The 20,518-nt window shown below is 34.4% G+C and overlaps 1 protein-coding gene across 2 annotated transcripts in view; it reads left to right on the forward strand.

Moving 5' to 3' along the window:
* Positions 1–14,189, forward strand: part of Mbtps2 (membrane bound transcription factor peptidase, site 2) — a 39,661-nt gene extending 25,472 nt beyond the window's left edge. Inside the window, exons 6-11 of one of the 2 annotated variants that reach the window (XM_010607130.2) lie at positions 1,121–1,239; positions 2,345–2,525; positions 5,664–5,758; positions 6,129–6,324; positions 7,981–8,056; positions 9,492–11,082. In XM_010607130.2, the coding sequence (XP_010605432.1) occupies positions 1,121–1,239; positions 2,345–2,525; positions 5,664–5,758; positions 6,129–6,324; positions 7,981–8,056; positions 9,492–9,714 (890 nt within the window). In that variant the 3' untranslated portion in view covers positions 9,715–11,082. Of the gene's footprint in view, positions 1–1,120; positions 1,240–2,344; positions 2,526–5,663; positions 5,759–6,128; positions 6,325–7,980; positions 8,069–9,491; positions 11,083–13,947 lie in introns of those variants that run through there. The other variant, XM_010607131.3, reaches the window with a different exon arrangement.
* Positions 14,190–20,518: the final 6,329 nt, after the last annotated feature.

Genomic DNA, 20,518 nt, shown 5'->3' on the forward strand with positions numbered 1-20,518 from the left:
AAAAAAAAAAAAAAAGACCAAAAGGTGAGAGAGGGGATGAGGTATAAATTTTGGAAGTGATAAATGACCATTAGCAAATAATGAAAACTCCAGGAGAATTTAAAGCCTAAGCAATCCAAAATGAAAAATTTATTTGGTGGTTAATTAAGATGTAAATGTGCAAAAATGAGTGTCGTGTCCTGTATATCTGAAATGCTCAATAGTGTCATGGACAGAAAAAATACCATTCAGAAAGTAACGTGACATATAAAACATCAGAAGTTAATATTTTTCCAAGAAATATATGGGCCTATATAGAGAAAACTACTGGTCTTTAGTGATAGATGTAGAAATGCCATAATCCCATGTCAGAAATGTAAAATCATGGATTCACCTCTAGTTGTTGTAGTGACAATAGAAATCCTACTTTGAATAATATTTGGTGGTTGTCAAAATGATTCTCAAATTTCTCAGGAAGAATAAAAGAAATAACCAAAGTAAACAAAAGTTTTTACTTAAATACTGAAATATCACTGCCAGTAATTGCAAATACTTTGTCACTGGTATAATATTACCAATATGAAAGAGTAAAAAGCAGAGCAGGCCAGCATTAAAAGTAGTACTGTTTTTAAAGAGGCAGTATTTAATTTGGTAAGGAAAGAATACATTGCTAAACATTTTAATAAAGTTAGTTATATTTGTAAATCACACCATGCAGAAAAACAAATTCCAAATGGGAAATAACTTAAATGTAATAACAAAATTTTAAGACCACCTTCCTCTACAAAAAAATAATTATATAATATTAGGTGTAGGAAAGTCTTCCAATGCATAGCTGCAAAGGTTGAATATATGATGAAAAAGATCAATGGATTGTAATTTTACCATTTTCTAAAAGAAAGACTCAGTATCTTTAGGGTTTCTTGTTTTATATACTGTGACATGCTACATAATGATTGGTTCTACCGATATTACTTTCCATAATAATTTTAATTTATAAAATTAAAGCAACCTCTTTTTTCAAATAGCATTTGGGATTCCATATCGTAGTTCAGCAAGAATTTTTTTTGAACTTCATCTTAACTTCTATTTGAATATATTTGCCTCAGTTGAATTTAATTACTTTTTTCTCTCTTTTCAGGTATCTGGCATAATTTTGTCCTTGCCCTCTTGGGTGTTTTAGCTCTTATTCTCCTTCCAGTAATTCTCTTGCCATTTTACTACACTGGAGTTGGGGTACTCATCACTGAGGTCGCTGAGGTAAATAATGTATTACTTGGGGCATTCTGTGACTGGGTGATTGATATAATACTTTGCATTTAATGTCAGGTACTTTTATTCAAGCTTTTCTCATACATAGAATGCTCAATTTTTTCCAAAGAAATTACCATAATATTTTTAAATCTAAATATAATGTTAATCAACACATTAGCCTTTTTTGGGGGGGTGGTACTGGGGATTGAACTCAGGACCTTGCACTTGTGAAGCAGGTGCAGTGCCACTGCCAAATCCCCGGCAACACATTAGCTTTTTAAATATGCTATGAAATTTGTTTTTGTTCTGAGTTACAAAAATGATATCAAGGTTTTCTACTTGTACATTTTTGTTGTTATTTTGTTTTGTTGGTACCAGGGATGGAAATCAGGACCTTACGTTTGCAAGGCATACAGCGGCACCACTGAACTAAATCCCCAGCTCTGCTTTTTGTTAGAATGGATCATTTACTATTACTGTTTATATCGAGAGGGGAGGGGGGAGAGAGAGAGAGAGACAGAGACAGAGACAGAGACAGAGACAGAGAGGGAGGGAGGGAGGGAGAGAGGAATAAACCTAGGGTCTTCATACTGACACACTGAGCTACATATCCAGTCTTTTAATTTTGAGGCAGGATCTTAGTGAGTCACTAAGTTGCCCAGGTTGGGTTCAAACTTGCAATCCTCTAGCCACAGTCCTAGAATGCTAGGATTACAGGTGTGTGCTGCTATGCCTGGCTATATCTTTGTTTTGGAGTCAGATATCATCACTCCTTCGAAGTGTGTGTGTATGCATGTGATGCTGGGGTTTGAAGCCAGGGGCATACATATGCTAAGCATGTGATACACCCTCAGCATCAGTCAGCAAGTAGATTTATTTTGTAATTGTGACAAATAAAAAATCTTTGATAAATTGGGGAAAGCAGCTATAATTGCTGGATTTTATTTTGTTAATTTTCTGGGACTATTGGTCTTGGATTAAAAGCTCAATTATTTTCTGCATTATTCAACATATTCTATTCTATTGACTTGGTGTCTTTTACTATTATTTGCTCAGATTACTCTTAGCTCTCTTCACACCTTGTGTGATTTGGTTTTACCTTCTTTCTAAGGACTCACCTGCCATTGGACCCAGAGGTCTTTTTGTGGGAGACCTTGTCACTCATCTACAGGATTGTCCCGTTACTAATGTACAAGATTGGAATGAATGTCTAGATGCCATTGCCTATGAGCCCCAGATTGGCTACTGTATAAGTGCATCAACTTTACAACAGTTAAGCTTCCCAGTCAGAGGTGTGTATATTTTTTCAGTGTAATTTAATGCTTTAAGCATCAATACCTTCCACTCAGTAGTCTTCAGATCATATCTATACTTTCATTTTGTTCCAATCTTTTTAAAGCAATTCAGTAAAATAAATAGCTTCAAACAAATAGATAATCTTCTTGGCAAGTTAGATATAAATATGTTTGTTTCCTTTATTATATATGGTTGTTGAACTTCTGACTACTTTTATAATACCATACTTGACTTTTAGGACTCTATTATGTAATTTTCTGCTTAAAAAAAAAACCCCTACATTAAATCAACATTCAAGCTCAACCATGACTAATAAACTAAATTTTAGTAAATATTCCCAATACAATATTATCTTTATATATATATATATGTTTGTAGATATAGAATAGTATCTTTATATATCTATGGAATTTTTTAAAGTTAGTGTAAATAACCTGAATGCTTCTCCATCGCATAAGTATTTTTGTTTTTGTGGTGCTATGAATTAAACCAAGAGTCTCATGTATACAAACCATATACTCCACCACTGAGTTAAAACCCCAGTTCCCTCATAAGCTTTTGTTAGAACAAATAATTGATAGTTAACAACTGAATACATAAGACCAAAGCATAAGCATTCTATATTAATATATTATTAACACAGGCATGCAATAAGGAACAATTAAAAAAAATAAAAGACAATTGACAAACACAGACACAACCTAATATTTACAAAAGATTTCCTTCTTCTGCCTGAGACGTACCTAAACTTTAACAGTTCCAATAGTAGCTATGTGAGGATGATGGCATGTGTAATGCTATTTAGGGTAGAGTTATTTTATGTCTTTTATTTGGCAGAAACCCAAAGAAATTATCTTGACTTCCCAAAATACCCCATAGAGACAGATATGTTGTCCTGTGCAGCAGATGACAGCTGAAGCAAGTTTCTTCTCAGAACCTGCTGAACATTTTGAGTGGTTTCAGCTCTGAAAAATCACCCTCTCTGCTCTTTGTACAAATTTGAAGACCCAAATTTTTGGAAGTGTTGGAAAATACAAATTATCCTCATAGCCTATATCTTTAATTTAAGAAATGTCCTAGCTACTTGTCTATATCTACTGGCATAAGGCATATTGATAAGTAATCAGGAATAATTTCACTGCTGGGCACAGTGGTACACATTTGTAATCCTACCTGCTTAGAAGGCAGGAAGATCACAAGTTTAAGGCCAACCTGTGCAACTTAGTAAGACTGTTATCTCAAAATAAAAAGTAAAAAGAGCTGAGGGATGTAGCTCAGTGGTAGAATTCTTGTGAGTTTAATCCCAAGTACTTCAGGAAAAAAATAGTTTTATTAAATTACCATGTTTAACAAAGGCAGAGTAGTAAGAACTGAATTTTAAAACTTCCTCAAATTTAGTTTTCTGTGCAGAATCTATTTTCAAGAATCTTTAATTATAAAGAAATTCTCAAACATTTATAAAAGTCAAGAATAGTATAAACAGTTCCTCTTTTATTTTTCTCCAAGCTTTAGCAATTACCAACACTTTGCTAAACTGTTTTCATTTAAGAAGCACTTTTTGGGAAGTAATTTAAAGCACATCTCAGGCATCCTATCATTTCATCCATAAAATTCAGTCTGTCTTTAGTAGATAACTCTTTAAATATGATCACAATACCATTATCACACTGAACAAATTAATATCCACTTGGTGCTCAGTTTTCACTAATGTTTTTGTTTTGTGGTACTAGAGACTGAATTAAGGTCCTTTGCATTAAGCTACATCCCCAGTCCTTTTATATATTAAGGCAGTGTCTCACTGTGTTGATTAGTTGCTCAGGCTTGGCTTGAACTCACAGTCCTCATGCCTCACCCTCCTAGAGCGCCTAATTATTTTTAATACTTGGATAGTACAACAATATGTCTTCTAAGTCTCTTAATTTATAACTGTTCCTCTGGTGTTTTTTGTTTTTTGTTTTGTTTTGTTTTTTTGTTTTGTTTTGTTTTTTTGTTTTTTGTTTTTTGTTTTGGTTTTTTGAGACAGGGTCTCATTATGTAGTTGAGACTGACCTGGAACTCACTATGCAGCCCAGGCTGGTCTCAAACTCACAGCGATCCTCCTGCCTCAGCTTCCCAAGTGCTGGGATTACAGGCGTGCACCACCACACCGGGCATTCCTCTGTTTTTTAATGTCATTTGTTTTTTGATAAAACAGGCATTTATTTTGTCAAATTTTCATATTCTGGATTTTTCTGATGTCACTAACATGTTCAGATGCCCACAATTTCCTATAAACCAGTAATTAAACCTGTAGGCTTGTTTTTTCATACAGGAAGCCATGAGCCTGACGGACCGCACTATGCAGCCCAGGCTGGTCTCAAACTCACAGCGATCCTCCTGCCTCAGCTTCCCAAGTGCTGGGATTACAGGCGTGCACCACCACACCGGGCATTCCTCTGTTTTTTAATGTCATTTGTTTTTTGATAAAACAGGCATTTATTTTGTCAAATTTTCATATTCTGGATTTTTCTGATGTCACTAACATGTTCAGATGCCCACAATTTCCTATAAACCAGTAATTAAACCTGTAGGCTTGTTTTTTCATACAGGAAGCCCCCCCACTTTTATCTTTTGACAAAATTCTTCACAGATAGCTCTTGGGACTTCCTATATTGCATCATGTCAGAAGGCACCCAGTGCCTAATATTCTTCCATTTAGTGATGTTAAGATTATTCAGGGGGCTGATTCTTTAAGGTTGAAATATTTGTCAAATTTCCCTATTCTCATGAGCCACTTACCATCTTCCAAAACTTTTCAGAAGTAGATAGACCCTTCTTCACTATCTACTTCAGAAAGGGCCCTGGAATTACAATTACAAAACCTACTGAGATCCTGAACTCCAACTTTGTGGGTGCATAAGTTTATGAGGACACCTAACCAAGGGTAAGTACTGCTTCTTGACTTCAAATTGGATGGATCTGTTTTTATAATATAAGATCAAACTGCAGCAAGTTGCTGTCAGGCTGAGCACAGAATTACGTGGCTGTTTCCAGATTCATATGCTATTTTACTTTTTTCTCATAAAAAGGGAAAATGTTCATTACAAATATATTTCTAGATAACAGATTCTAATAAACACTGTACTTCTCTTTAGCATACAAACGGCTAGATGGGTCCACCGAATGCTGCAGCAATCACAGCCTCACAGATGTGTGTTTTTCCTACAGAAATAATTTTAATAAGCGTTTGGTGAGTTGTCCCAAGGCAGTTTTGCTTGTCAAATGTAATTATTACAAAATAAGCAGAAAAGGATAACATGGAATCTATGAAAACTCCCTTTCATTCTATTTACTTTTTATCATTTTATTAAAACCTCTCTATTTCAGATGTCACATTTCATCTGAGAATCTTTAAAAATTTATAGTGGTATAATATCTGATATGGCCAGAGTGGGATATTTCAAGCTAATTTATAGTAGGTGCACATCAATAGTATTTCTTTTATAAGAACTTAATTCCTAATATTCTAGGTGACACAAAAAATATTGTGAGAATATAACTTAGATTTTTCTTGTTAATAGATCATTTTTAATATTGAATAATTAATATTTTATTCATAGCATACATGTCTACCTGCGCGGAAAGCAGTTGAAGCCACTCAAGTTTGTAGGACCAATAAAGATTGTAAAAAAAGCTCAAGTTCAAGTTTTTGTATAATACCTTCTTTGGAAACCCACACTCGCTTAATAAAAGTGAAGCACCCACCTCAAATTGATATGTTGTATGTAGGTCATCCACTGCATCTTCACTACACAGGTTGGTATTGTGGTAGACGCTCAGGTAGGTATTACTCTGGTCGACCCTTAGAAAATCATTAAGATCATGCATGTTCTCGGGGGTAGAAACTTAGTAAAAATCCTTGCCTTAACTTTATTTATTATAAATTTGATCACTTAATCAAAGTTTTAATGCCTTTTTCTTAAGCATCAAATGAAACTTAGGCACTAAGAAGATAATATGAATTTATGAAGCAAGAAAAAGAACTTGCCCTGGAGAGTGATGTATTTTTTTCTTCCCCACTGATTATGCCAAGTTAAATACATAATCCCCTAGATGTTCTCTGAGAGTTTATCAAACTTATCCCAGCTCCCTAAAATAGTAGCAAGAGCTGCAGACCCTAAGGAATGCCAGGATACAAGGAGATATGGCTATAACTTATGCACAACCCATGAATTATATATGAATATAATTGCAAAATTGGACCAGCATCATCATTTTACCAATAGCCACATGATTGGGCTAAATATATAGCTTCTGCATATGGCTGAACATCATATACTTTAACTCATTTTATTGTATAAGGTTCCTTTTGTTACAGTTTAAGTCTACTATGCAATTTTCCCACTCAAAGTACTCAATTCAATGTTTTCTTAGAATATCCAGAGGTAAGCAACTATCACCACAATGTAGTTATAGAACATTTTTACCAACCCAATAAAATAGCTTCTATTCATTAAGCAGTCACCTACTGTCTCCCCAAAACCCCCCAGTCCTTAGCAAACACAAATGTACTTTTTGTTTCTATAAATGTACTTGTTCTAGACATTTCATACAAATGGAATATTTTGTAATTGGTTTATTTCATATAACACAATGTTGTCCAAAGTTCATCTATGTTGTAGCATGAATCAGTACTTCATACCTTTTATAGCAAAATAATATTCCATTGTACAGACTGACCAAAATTGTCTTTATTTATCAGTTAATGGCTAAATAAGTTTTATGTTACTCTTTAAAATGATTTTATGTTGTATTTTAGTCATATCCTGAGAGAAAACCTGGTTTATCTTTCTTATCTATTGGTTTAACACTAAATTACTCTTGCAAATATTAAATGTACTCTCAACAATTAAAGACTTGTACCTACTTCAGGTAATTCAGAAATGTGTACAATGGGTTCTCCCTAATTACAGGATAGGTTTTAATGTTTTGAACAAAAGCAAGATTATGAAACCCCTGTCTTAATTCTTTTTTCAGCAGTGAAGTAAAGAACTGAGACCAAAAAAATGTCAAGTAGCATATATTTGAAGTAAATGTGAAAGGATAAGAACTCTTTATATAAATTACAGTATATTCTAAGTCAACCTCTATATTTGGTAGTCATACTTGGTTTATAGCATCTTTATCTTACTCTCACCTCAAAATATAAGTTTACATTGTGGTGTGGAATTCTTCATTACACTATTTTTTTCAAATATTTTAGAATAATCAATTGCTTTCCTATGTAAGGTATATAGCCTGCCTACATATGTTTAGGAAGGACTTTCTCAACCAATTTAATAGGCAGCCCAATTTTTGACCATATGGTAAAATTCATAATGCTGTTCAATTTTTGACCATATGGTAAAATTCATAATGCTGTTGCTAATCTGTTAGGAATAAGATTCATTATTTCTTGGTTTTATTTTTTAGTGAGCATCACCAGTTTTATTCCACGTTTCAACTTTCTCAGCATTGATCTCCCAGTGATGGTGGAGACATTTGTCAAGTATCCTTTCTGGTATGAAAAACTGTTTTACAAATGTGTTACTTGGAGCTTGATTACTTTTGCCTTGAATATAGCATTCTAGATGTAGACTGTGTAAGTATAAGTTCCTAACAACTAAAAAAGAGACTTTAAAGTTGAAAGAGATAGTATTAAATCTAGGTAGGAAACAGGAGAAAGATTGATCAGGGAGGGAGAAAGGTTAAGATATAGAAGAGAAGGAACCCAGGATACAAATTGAATTTATAAAAGATAAATCCTTGGGCTGGGGATTTAGCTCAGTGGTTCTACCACCTGCCATGCAAGCACAAGGTCCTGAGTTATAGTGAGGTAATAAACTCTGACATATCTAAGCTTAGTTCTGATCAAATGGAGAGTGACTTACATGCATAACCAGGAATTATATACAATAAATCCATTCCATGACTATAAGGGAGGAATGCCTAAGGAAGATCAAACTTATCTCCATTACTAAAATAGCAACCCAGAAGACAAAATCTTGTGTGATCTTTTAGCATGTAATATTTGAAAATAAAAGATGAAAAATTTTAAAAAATTGGTTATTGTATAGACTTGAATCAATGAAAAGTTTTGGAAGAGTTCATTTGTATCAGTTTTAAATTTTTTAAAATTTCTTCAAAGATTTGCAACAAAATGAAATGGAGAACAAATGAACATTACTAAATGTATATAATCAAGATTGTATCTTGAAGTCTTTGCAGCTTTGTCTGCAGACTTACAGTATAATCTTATATTTCTTTTTTATTTTTTATGAGACAGGGTCCCACATTGTAGTTTAGTCTGACCTTGAATTCACTATGTAGCCCAGGCTGGCCTCGAACTCATACCTATCCTCCTGCCTCAGCCTCCCAAGTGCTGGGATTACAGGCATGTGGTACCTACCTGGCTACATTATAATCTTATAGATGATAGTATAATAAAACACGATTCAAGGGTCAAAATCTTTGTTTCTTAACATAAGATTTTCTAAGGATCAAAAATTAGTTTAGGGGCTGGGAATGTAGCTCAGTTGTAGAGCACTTACTTAGTGTGTGTAAGGTCCTGGGTTCGTTCCCCTGGACTGCAAAAACAAAACAACATTAAAAAATTAAATTTTTTCTTATTTTTCACTCCTACATTCTTTTGCCTTGTTATATAACTAAGGAATTATAAAGACTTAGTCTTTCTATGAGTTAGTTCATTATAGATTGGTTAGTCGCTAAGTGCTTTGCTTTTATTTTCTAGTCAAAGTTTTTGAGCTTCAAAATAGTATAAATTCATTTTGTTTTAAATAATAGAGATCTATGAAGGAAAGGAAAAGATTTAAAGAATTTTTAAAAGTCTATTGTAATTTCATCCAGTACAGTACAGTATTTTCTGACTCATGTGAGTTTCTACTCATATATCACAGCTGGCTCCTTAACTGATTTTAACCCAGGTACCTAATTTCCCTTTCTGGAGCTCTAGCCATTGTTAATGCAGTGCCCTGCTTTGCTTTGGATGGTCAGTGGATTTTAAACTCTTTCCTGGATGCTACCCTTACATCAGTGATTGGAGATAATGATGTCAAAGATCTGATAGGATTTTTCATCTTGATTGGTGGCAGTTTACTTTTGGCTGCCAATGTCACCCTGGGACTGTGGATGGTTACAGCACGGTAATATTTGTACTTGTCTGACAGAATGTCTGAGTTATATGGTAATATCTGTTGACATTGAAATCCTTACTTGGTATGAAATATAAAGTGTTTCCTTAAAATTATATTTTGGCCAACATCTTTGAGCTCCTCTCAGATCCAAAGTACCCAAACTGTGCGGTGGTAGCAAGATGAACAGAAGAAATGAAAGGCACAGTAACTTACTACATTCTAATTTTAAAGATTGAATGTATACACTTCACATATTTGTGGAACAATTTCTAAACAAGTACAAATTCATGTAATACCATTTTGTGTAACTATATGTAGTATTGAATAGTATAAAGGAAAACACAACTGGGTGGAAATAATTAGTAAAACCTTAGTGTCATTAGTCACTATTTAAAGGAGACCAGACTTTGGCTATGCAGAAGAGTGAGTAGTATTCTTGGCCTCTGTTGTCCTTTCTCTTGTTTACAAAGCATTTTAAAAGTTAATGATATGTTATTTTATACTTTGGAAACTGAAGTCTGATTACAATTAAATTAATAAAATTCTATAAAAGACTCTACTGACATCAAAGGGGAAGTCTGTCAAATGATACCAAGGAAATGAACAGATTTGGAAATAGGGCCTCTCATGTCATGAGAGTTTTGCCCCACAAGTGCTGCCTGGTAGATAATGTGTCTTCCTACCCTCATGAAGCAGCATTATTCTTCTTACTCAGCTGCAGGAAGTGTCTCACACCAGCAGTCTGTGAGCTGAGGCAGTCAAGTTGAACCTCAGAACTAAGTAAGTTCCTCTGATAGATCACAATACTAAGCACAGGATCTTCAGTGGACCTGGTTGCTATTCTCTCTAGAGCTCTGAAGCTTACATCACTTCCAGGACAGACATTTTCTCTTCTGCTGCTGAGGCCATCTGGGCCTGTCTTTGAGAAGCAGTGACCTTAACTTTGAGCCATACTCTGTCCTCACCAGTGGGCTTCCATGTTTCTCTGTGCTGGATGATTAAATATCTAGTCCTTGACTTCCATCCTTCCTTTAAGCTACCTCTGTGGGCCCACAGAAGACATGGTAGTACAATGATAGTGGCTACACTTGAGAGGGTACAAAGATGGATTTGTCAGAGCCTAAGAATGTTCTCTTGAATCTGAAAATGCCACACCTAGTTTCAGGGTCTTAGGGAATAGAGATACAACCCTGGGAAATTTGGAGAGCCAACAGGCCAGTGTTAAGCTGTTTGTTAGTCTTACAAGTATTTGAGCATGCTGTTTCGTGTGTGTGTGTGTGTGTGTGTGTGTGTGTTGCAGTATTGGGATTTAATCCAGGGACTTGGTCATGCTAGGCAAGTGCTCTACTCCCAAGCTACATCAACAGCCCTTTTGATTTTTTTTTTTTTTTTTTTTTTTTTGGTACTGGGGATTGAACTCGGGTCATTGCGCTTGCCATGCAGGCCACCGAACTGCTAAATCCCCAGCCCCTTGATTTTTTATTTTGAGAGGATCTCACTCACAAGGCCTAGGCTACCTTGAAACTTATAATCCTCAGCTTCCCAAATAGCTGGAATTACGGGTATGCACCACCAGTCCCAGAGAGCATGCTGTTTCTTTGATGAAAAATATATACTTCACTCATATACTCAAGAGGTGATAAAAAGCAATAACCCATTAATAACAATGACTCGACCTTCTTCACTGAGTGAAGGATGCCATGGGTTATCTTTTCCAGATCACTGGTTGTTCTTTAAGCACTAAAGCTTTTAAATAATTTTGAAGAAACTTTTTAGATTATATTATAAATTTTTCTTCCTACTTAAACGGATATTATATATTGAATATAGTTTTAGCATTAATGGTTCAGCTCATCAGTTAATACCAGTACTAAAACTACAAATTAGTTTTTGCCAGAAAGTGTGGCATTTATTCTATTCTTAGGTAGACAGTCATTCAGGACCAAAGTATATTAGCATAGTAATACCCAGACCTGTTCAGTGAATTTGGGGAATACCATGAAATACTTACATAATTAATTTAATTACATGAATTAAACAGTTTATTAAAATGCTGTATATGGCAGGTCAGTTTTTTAATAACAGAAAAAAATGTTTGCAGTGTTGGGGATTAAATCTAGGGTCTCATGCATGATGGGCAAGTGCTCTATCACTGAGCTACACCCCTAGCCCAAGAAAAATTTTTTCAGAGGAAATTCTACCCACTAACTACTTTTTATGGGTAAAGAAAAGCAGAAACAAAGCCTAATTTTATCTTAACTGTTAAGCACTGTGGTCTGCTAATCCATAGGATTGGGATTTGGGAACTAATGAGGGAAGAAATTGAGCAAATCAATACCATTTGTATAGGAATGGCCTCACTGTATAAGAACGGAAGTCTTACGTGTTGTCTCTTCAGCTTGAATGTGGGCTCTTCTAGAGCAAGGACCATGTCATATTCAGCTTTGCATCTTTGGTGCAGTGCATGAGACATCATAAGTACTTAATATGGTTGAATAGATGGTGATTATTGTTATTTATGGATTAGAAAAGCATGCTTCTATTTAAGCTATAAAAAAGTATTATTGACTATTTACTGTAAATATGTATTAACATTTAAAAATTGGAAGGTCTTTATGTCCTTGATGTATTATCATCTTTATGAATTCATAAGAACCTATTTTAGTTTCTGTACAGCAGTTAGAAAAATGAGTTGTTTTTGAGGATTTGAAGAAAAGTGTTCTATATTGTCACTTTAACAGTGAAATTTTATTCTATGTTCCCACTCGGCATTGTTTACATTTTTAAAAGTTTTTTAAATCACCTGCGATCAGTAAAGAATGTATATTCTTGTCAACATCTCAGATTGAAAAGACATACAGTTAAACTTTTGACCTTTTGGTAATTGCTCTTCTAGGTCATTGTTCTCACAGCCAATTGTAGACTTGTGCTTCATAGTTATGTGTCTCTCAGACATCATTTTGTCCTATGATATTTATTGAGTACTCGTCCACACACTAAGGATGCACAGGGATTTTCTTATAAATCCTTTGTGATGTAAAATTTATTCTTAAGCTTTAACTTGAAGATACCATAATTGCTAGCAATAAAAGAATAAATATACCAGCATTTTATGTTTATAATTATCTGTGTTGTCTTTTTTAAATATTGTTTTTTAATCAAAACTGTTGCCCTTTTAAGAGTAAGATGTTAGTCATTTTAAAATTCTTGATTCTAAAAACAGCCTTCACTTTTCATTCATATACTCTGTATGAAAGTTAATGCCAACCTCCAAAAGAAATCTTTTAAATGAGGTTCCTGTGTTCTCACTACTATTTTGGAAATGGCTGGTATATGAATAAAAAAAGAATATTGTCATGTTTCCGTTCATTAGACTCTGACAGAATTCTTCTGTAAGTTCGTCTGTGTTTTTAGGAATTTTTGAGTGTTTTAACTGTAACACTTGGTTTATTCTTGACCTTTTGCCCTAATGCATCCTATTGTGTTCCCAAAAGCAACCTCTCCACTCTTCTTTCCCTCTCCCTCTCATTACCTAGGGCCCAAAAAATTGGCTGGGAATTTAGCCCAGTTCCTGATTGGCTAGCCTCATTCCTTTCTTCACCACTGATCCTGTTACACTACAGTTAAGAGCTAAATGACTACTTATCTAAATGACTTTTAAAACAGCTTTATTGAGATGAGTACCATAAAATTCACCCATTTAAAGTGTGTGATTCAGTGCACAGAATTTTTTAATGTCTGATCAGACAAAGTATACATATGCTTTAGTATCCTCTAACCTTTTAAGTAGATGTACCTGTGATAAAAGACTGGGTGGGTAAAATATGTTATTTCACAACTATATTAACTTGAGTAATTTTCGCCACTGATATGGAGTTGAATAACATTTATTTTTAAGGTAAAGCATGTAGATGTACTTCTTTGAGGTGAGCATTTGGAATCAGTATATTTTCACTCTTCCTGTTTAGACCATACTAATTTGAATAATCCATTATACATTTATCAAAATATGGCAGATGAATTCAGTGAAAGGAAAGCCTCTATTTCAAAACCTAATGTTACAATATATTGTATTGAGAGTGTCAGTAGAAAAAAAAATGGCTAGAGGAAGTTGTAATTCTAATTACAAAGCATGTTATATTGTGTAACTTAATTTCCCACTGAAGAGGAGGAAAAAATCCCCTTCTTAGTTTTGTTTTGCTAAAGATGAATGGATAGCCAACAATTTTCTCTTCTTATTAACTAGATGCTTCTCAAACTTTTTTACTGACATGTTACATGGAGGAAAATGAAGAAGGATCTACGAGTACAATCTTATAATTGGCTCTCTATGGTATAAAATTGAAGTCCCACTTTATCTTAAATTTATATATGTAGATCTTGCATTCTGTTAATCAGATAAAGCCTGTTCTTCTCTTAAAGATATGAAACTAAACTGTAAAATACTAATTTTCTCTCTCTCTCTCTCTCTCTCTTTTTTTTTTTTTTTTTTTTGGTACTGGGGATCGAACTTGGGCCCTTACACGCAAGGCAGGTGCCAGAACCACTGAGCTAAATCCCCAGATAATTTTTTTTTATTTCTAAAATACATTGATAGAAAGTTTATGGCAGCTGGCCTGTAGACTAGTGACAGTCTGTAGGGGGTGCTTTTGTCCATCTGTTTTGAAAGAAGGAATAAATGCACATATACAGTATTGTCTTTAACTGTAAATTAAAGATAATGTATATGTGATGATATAAAGCTGCTTGCTGCCCTTTATCAAAGTACTCTCTTTTATTTGGATTATGGAAATGCATAATTTCCTTTAGCCCTCCATAAATGTCTTTTTATAACTGATACTCTGGAAAAACATGAAGGTTCCATGTTTCCCCATACCCTTACCACCACCAGAAATACCTGATTTCCATATTCTGGCAGATCTCATTATAATTTTCATTTCTCAGATTATTCACAAAGTTGTGCATCCATATCATTTTTTGCCATTTTGATTTTTCATTTTTTCAATTGCTTATTCATATCCTTTGTTCAACTTTCCATTATGTGTCCTAATTTTTCTTATTGATCCATCAGAATTTCTTGTGTATTCTTGATTAGGGATCAACAAACTACAGCCTTGTAGGCTAAATCCCACTTGGTACTGATTTGGGTAAAGTTTTATTGGAACACAGCCACATTCATTCATATATGTATTGTGTTAGGATGCTTTTGTTCTACAATGGCTGTGTTGAGCAATTGCAGTAGAGACTATATAGCCCACAAAGGCTAAAACATTTACTGTATTTTTCAAAACACAGAATAACCCATGCTCCAGATGTCAATCTCTTATTCACTTAAAATGTTGCAAATAATTTTTACAGTCTGTTACCCATGTGTAAATTTTATTTATGAATTGTTGAATAAAGATTTTTACTTTCTTGACTTTTGTCTGTTTTGTGAGTCACTGAAAAAGTCTTGTCCTGTCCCAAGCTTATAATAGTCCCCATTTTCTTCTATTTGCTTTAAGTTGTACTTTTATGATGAGATCTTTAATTTCTGAAACATGATATAAAGTAGGGTATCCAGGTTTGTTTTTCTGCACAGACTAAACTATCCTTAAAATGGATATAGCAGTATTTTTCTTTTAAATAAAATGATTTTTATAAATTTCTTAATATGATACCTAGCATATTCATGTTATCAGTACTGTGTTCTTAAATTATCTTCGGAATTCAGAATTCTGACATGCTTTACTCTCATAGCTCAGCCCTCACTGATAATAGACCTTGCCTCTTTTTGGTATGCCTTCTAGGCTTCCAGTCCCTTCAGGCTGGTTCTGGTTGTCTCAAGTGACTCCCAGGCTTTGGCCCTCTTAAACATTTCTTCTCCTGATCGAATTAGTTTTAAAAAATCACAATATTTAAACTATTGGCCAAGTATTTTGCTTACTGTGTCTAGTCTAGATAACCTGTGTTCATGGGCATGTTCACTGATAACATAAGCCAACATTTAAATCTGGTGGTTATGTTTTATATCTAAATTTTTACAAAGGATTTACAAACTTAAATTGATCTTCTTTTACAGGTCTCTGACTTTCATACTATTAATATCACTTCTTACCTTTGGATTACTTTGTTTCCATCCTTTAATGGCTTCTAGTTTTTATTTCTAGGCTTTATGTGTTACTGGAAATCTACAGTGCAGGTAGCACTGTACAATTTATAGAACATCCAGTTCTCTAGTTAAGGGCACCCCTTTTCTATCATGGAAATACCTAAGACAGGTTTGTTACCTAGAATTTGTTCAGAGAATATTGGAACAAAAGAAGATAATGTAATTTTTTAGACTTTATTAGTAATTTTTTTCTAGAGCTGTTCCTTGCTAGATGAGATACTTTCTTTTTAAAAATTAATGTTTTGGTACATTTTAGGTATACAATATAATGGCATGCATCATCGGAAATTTGTACCTTTACATGATATATCTTGGTTATTTTCTCCCCATTCCCTGCCCTCCCTTTTATCCCTCCACCCTTCCCTATTTAAAAAATCTTTGTTTCCATTTGTTCCTTTTCTCATATTACTCTCCTTCCTTTCTTTCCTTTTTGCAACCCCTCCCTCTTCCCCCTTCCCCTTTGGACCTTTTCTTCCTATTTCACATTATCTATTATGCCTAAAAAAGTAATTCATTACTAGAAAAGAAATGCAAGTTTATTATATAAAACATGTTTGGATTGCTTCTCGGCCTTTTGGCTAAGATCAAGTGTAAAACATGTTTGGGAAAATAGTGATTTGTTGAAAAATAGGATTATTTTTATATATAAACTAGTAAGCTAATATTCAAACTTGACAATTTATTATAAGGATTTCCACATTATTAATATTTAATGGCCCCATAATATTTCTGCATTAATTATGCTATGATTTAATCACTTCCAAAGGAAATGGTTAATCTTAAGAAAAATTCCATACCAATGAGAGTCATAAATTTATTTCCTTTGGTAACAAATATAGTTAGTAAAGTAATCTCTTGTTTGGAAATGTAAAGTAATAGTTGTTTTTCTCAATTCAGTAATAAATGAAGTATATATCTTAGGTTTTGATTGAATAGAATGCTTAAATCAGTTTTTCCTTAAAATTTTTTGATAGAATTAGTATTTCTTTTTCCTAAACAATATAGACGAGCCAGCTGGATTTTAACCTCAACATATGTCATTATTAAAAGATACTGTTTTCATCAACTTCTTAATTGACATGTTTTTTGCTTCATAGATTTTAAAGCTTTAATTCATCTGTTAAAAATTTTTTCTTTGGAACAACTAGGCTGATTTTAAAATAAAGATTTTATCATCTGTTTTAATTATATAATGACTTAGTATGAAACACTGTATTCGTTGATCACTTGTTCAAATATATGCATGATTTTTGTCATAATTTAAATCATGAAACTAAGGAGTAATAAAGATACTATAAATTTGTATTTTATTGCAAAATTTTAAATCAATTGAAAAGAAGTGCTTTTTTGCACTTAAAATGTTTTCCTTCTGAATTCACTCTAGGTGGCTTTTAAACTTGCCAAATTTTAGAGTGTGACACTTGTAAATATGTTATATTAAGACATGCTTATTTGATTTTAAAAGATTCTATTTTCTCCCTGCTTATCTCTATTTTTCAGTCACTAAAATTGATAAACACAACCTTTTATTCCTTTAACAAATATTTATTTCACACTTGTTATGTGTCAGGCAGTGTTCTAGACTCTGAAGATACTGCAGTAAATAACACAATTCTCTTTTGCATTTTGTAAGAAAATACCATCGATACCAGTGATACCTTGATTATCGAGCTAAATTCATTCCAAATTCATTTTTTGAACACCAAAAGGTTCATTTTTTGAACACCAAAAGCTTCTTAGAAGCAATAATGCAAATAATTAGTTCTGAGACCCAAAAATTACACTTATAAATTTGTTTTTCCAGGACTTTGACAAATTTTACAGGGATATCTTTAACTATTGTAGTTCTCACAGTTTTTCTCTTAGCTTTACTGCTGGTATCACTAACTTTCTTTCAAGCCATGGTTACAATATTTTATGCAAATAAAGCGAAAAAAGAAAGCATGATATTGAATGTTTAACGCACTAATACTTGCACTATATGTTGTCTGAGGAAGAGATGCAGTACATCACTCTTGGCAGTGCAGGTTTTTTCAAGTTGGATTTTTGGTTCAACTATCGAGCAAAGTTGCAAACACCTAGCAGATTTTTTTTTTTTGAACTTTGCTGTTGGGGTAATGGAAAATTTGAGCTTGGAGCTGTTCAACAACTGAGGTATCACTATTTTAAAACCAATAAATATACACAACACTACCAAGTGTTGCAAACATGGACTGGCAAAATATTAAGCTAGGAAGATTAGCAGAGACCAAGTCTTAGAAATACATTAAGGATAAGGTATACTTTAGCTTCATTGCAAATGAGAAGTTATTGAAAACTGCAAGCAAGAGACTACCATAATTAGATTTGCATTTTGGAATCAACCACCTTGACTGAACGAACACATTGGGAGGAAAACAAGCTGGCAGCAAATAAATTGGTTAGGATACTGTTCTGGTGATCTCCAGCAAGAGATGATGGTGATATAGAATAGGGTGGTAGCAATAGAGATAAAAAGAGAGATGACAAACTGTTTTATGGTTAGGAGCAGATTAGTTTCAAAAAGATGTCAGGAAGACAATGGCCATGCCATTAAGAGAAGTAGGGAACACTAGAAAAGGAGCAATTGAATTTAGAATGCGAGTTTGAATGTCTGAGAGAGTTGTAAGTAGACATGGTAAGCAGACAGCTGCATGTGCAGGTGTGGAGCTCAGGAAAAATGAGTTGGAGATAAAATATATGAGCGGATGTATCTCAAATACACAATAGGAGAGCTGGGGATTTAGCTCAGTGGTGCCACCTGCCTCACAAGGGCAAGGTCCTGAGCTTGATCCCTGGTACAAAAAAAAAAAAAAATTTAAAACTCCCCAAATACACAATTGAGTCCTTGGGAGTGGATATAGTTCAGAATGTAGAAAATAATAAGGAAAGAGAAGGTATCCTAGGATAGAGATCAAGGGAACACTCGCACTTAGGTTTAAAAAAAGAAAGATAAGGACTGAGGGTGTAGGTCAGTGGTAGAGCACATGCCTAGCAAGTTCAAGGCCCTGGGTTCAATCTCCAGCACAAAGAAAAGAAAGGGAGGGAGGGAGGGAAGGAAGGAAGGGGAAAAGAAGCAAGCAAGCTGAGATTTAGAAAGTTAAAGAATGGTCTAAGGTTGTGGTTCAGTGGTAGAGCTCTTGCCTAGCGTGTGCAACACCCTGAGTTCAATTCCCAGCACAAAGGAAGGAGAAAAGTCGAAAAGAAATAAGAGTTTGGTATTACAAAAGGAAAGGGATTGGTGTAGAGAAAAAGGGAACAATATCGTGATACTAATGAGAGAGAAGTAAGAGGATGAGGACTAAAATTGTTCATGGTATCTCTCTAGAGATTTCAGAGACGGCCTTAAGAAAGCAGCCCCAGTGTGGGAAAGGAGCCAGGTAGGAGGAACAGGTTGTGTGCAGGTAGAGACTGCAAATAAGGAAATGCCATTGAGAAGCTGTATTTGGAGGGAGACCAGAGAAAGTGTAGGACCAGGAGAAGGGTAAAGAAAAATTGTTATTGTGTTATCAGTGGGAGAGTCACGTGTATGGTTTTGGTGCTGACAAAAAGCACCCGGGATAAAATAAGGAAGGAGATGGCATCCAGAGCATAAGTAGAGCGCAGATTCCTCTCTGAAAGGAGGTAAAGGGGAAAAGTGGGTCCAGGCATAGTTATCTGCGGCTATGATGGAGAACATCATGTAGATCTCCATCATACATCACCTGAATCCTAAATATCTACAACAGTGTTGGCACGTAACAGACGCCTTAGAAATCTTTGCTGAAAAAGGTGGGCCCTCAAATAGCTGCAAGCAGAAGCTTAGCTACCCCCGCTTCTAAATAAGAACTGCCGTGGGGACAAGGGGAAAAAAACTGTACTGTCTACCTAGAATGTACCAATAAATTAAATTTTAAAAAAAGAACTGCCAACAGAGAGGCACTAGAGGGGTAGTGACAGGGTGTTCAGTCCAAATGATAGTACTGGATGTCCGGATTTGGCGGGTGTTATGTGTTTACCTAAGTGCTCGGGAAGCATGAACTAAAGCATAAGAGTTGAAAGGGTCAAAAATAAGCCATTGTGACATAAAAATTATTGTGACCTTGAGGTATTTGAGTTACTGAAATTCCTTATTTGCCTAAAAATCCTAGCCTACCAAGGAACTCAATTGTCATAAACATTCTCCCTGGGAGGAACTTACTTATCTTTCAAAAGTAAATCGCTGTTTTTTCCTTTTGTTTTGTTTAGTTTTTCATAACTATCTGTCACCAGACAGGGTCTGAAGATGTTCTCAAAAGAGGTGAAGAACTTCAACTTACCGAACCCACAGAATAATTTTGATTACGCCCATTGCAGAAAAACAATTTTCAGGATTACTCAGTAAGAGGCATGGAGATTTATTTAGAAGAAAAAAAAAAGTACACACTCAGAATGGATTGCAGGTGTTCAGAGACTAAGATGAATTATTCTCCAGAGCGGAGAATATTTATGGTTTTTTGAAAGGTGAAAACTTGTGGAATTTGTGAATCTACAGGAAGTTCCATCTTGGTTTATAGGAGAAAAGGATGTCCCATGCACAGGTAGAAAGGTAATAACTCACTTTACCTGTGAAAGGATGCTCCATTTTACAGGAGAAAGCTATGGGCCCAGTCTGTTGAATATATTATAT

The sequence above is a fragment of the Fukomys damarensis genome, unplaced genomic scaffold (assembly GCF_012274545.1).
Source record: "Fukomys damarensis isolate Sample0158 unplaced genomic scaffold, DMR_v1.0_HiC HiC_scaffold_39, whole genome shotgun sequence".
NCBI lineage: Eukaryota > Metazoa > Chordata > Mammalia > Rodentia > Bathyergidae > Fukomys > Fukomys damarensis.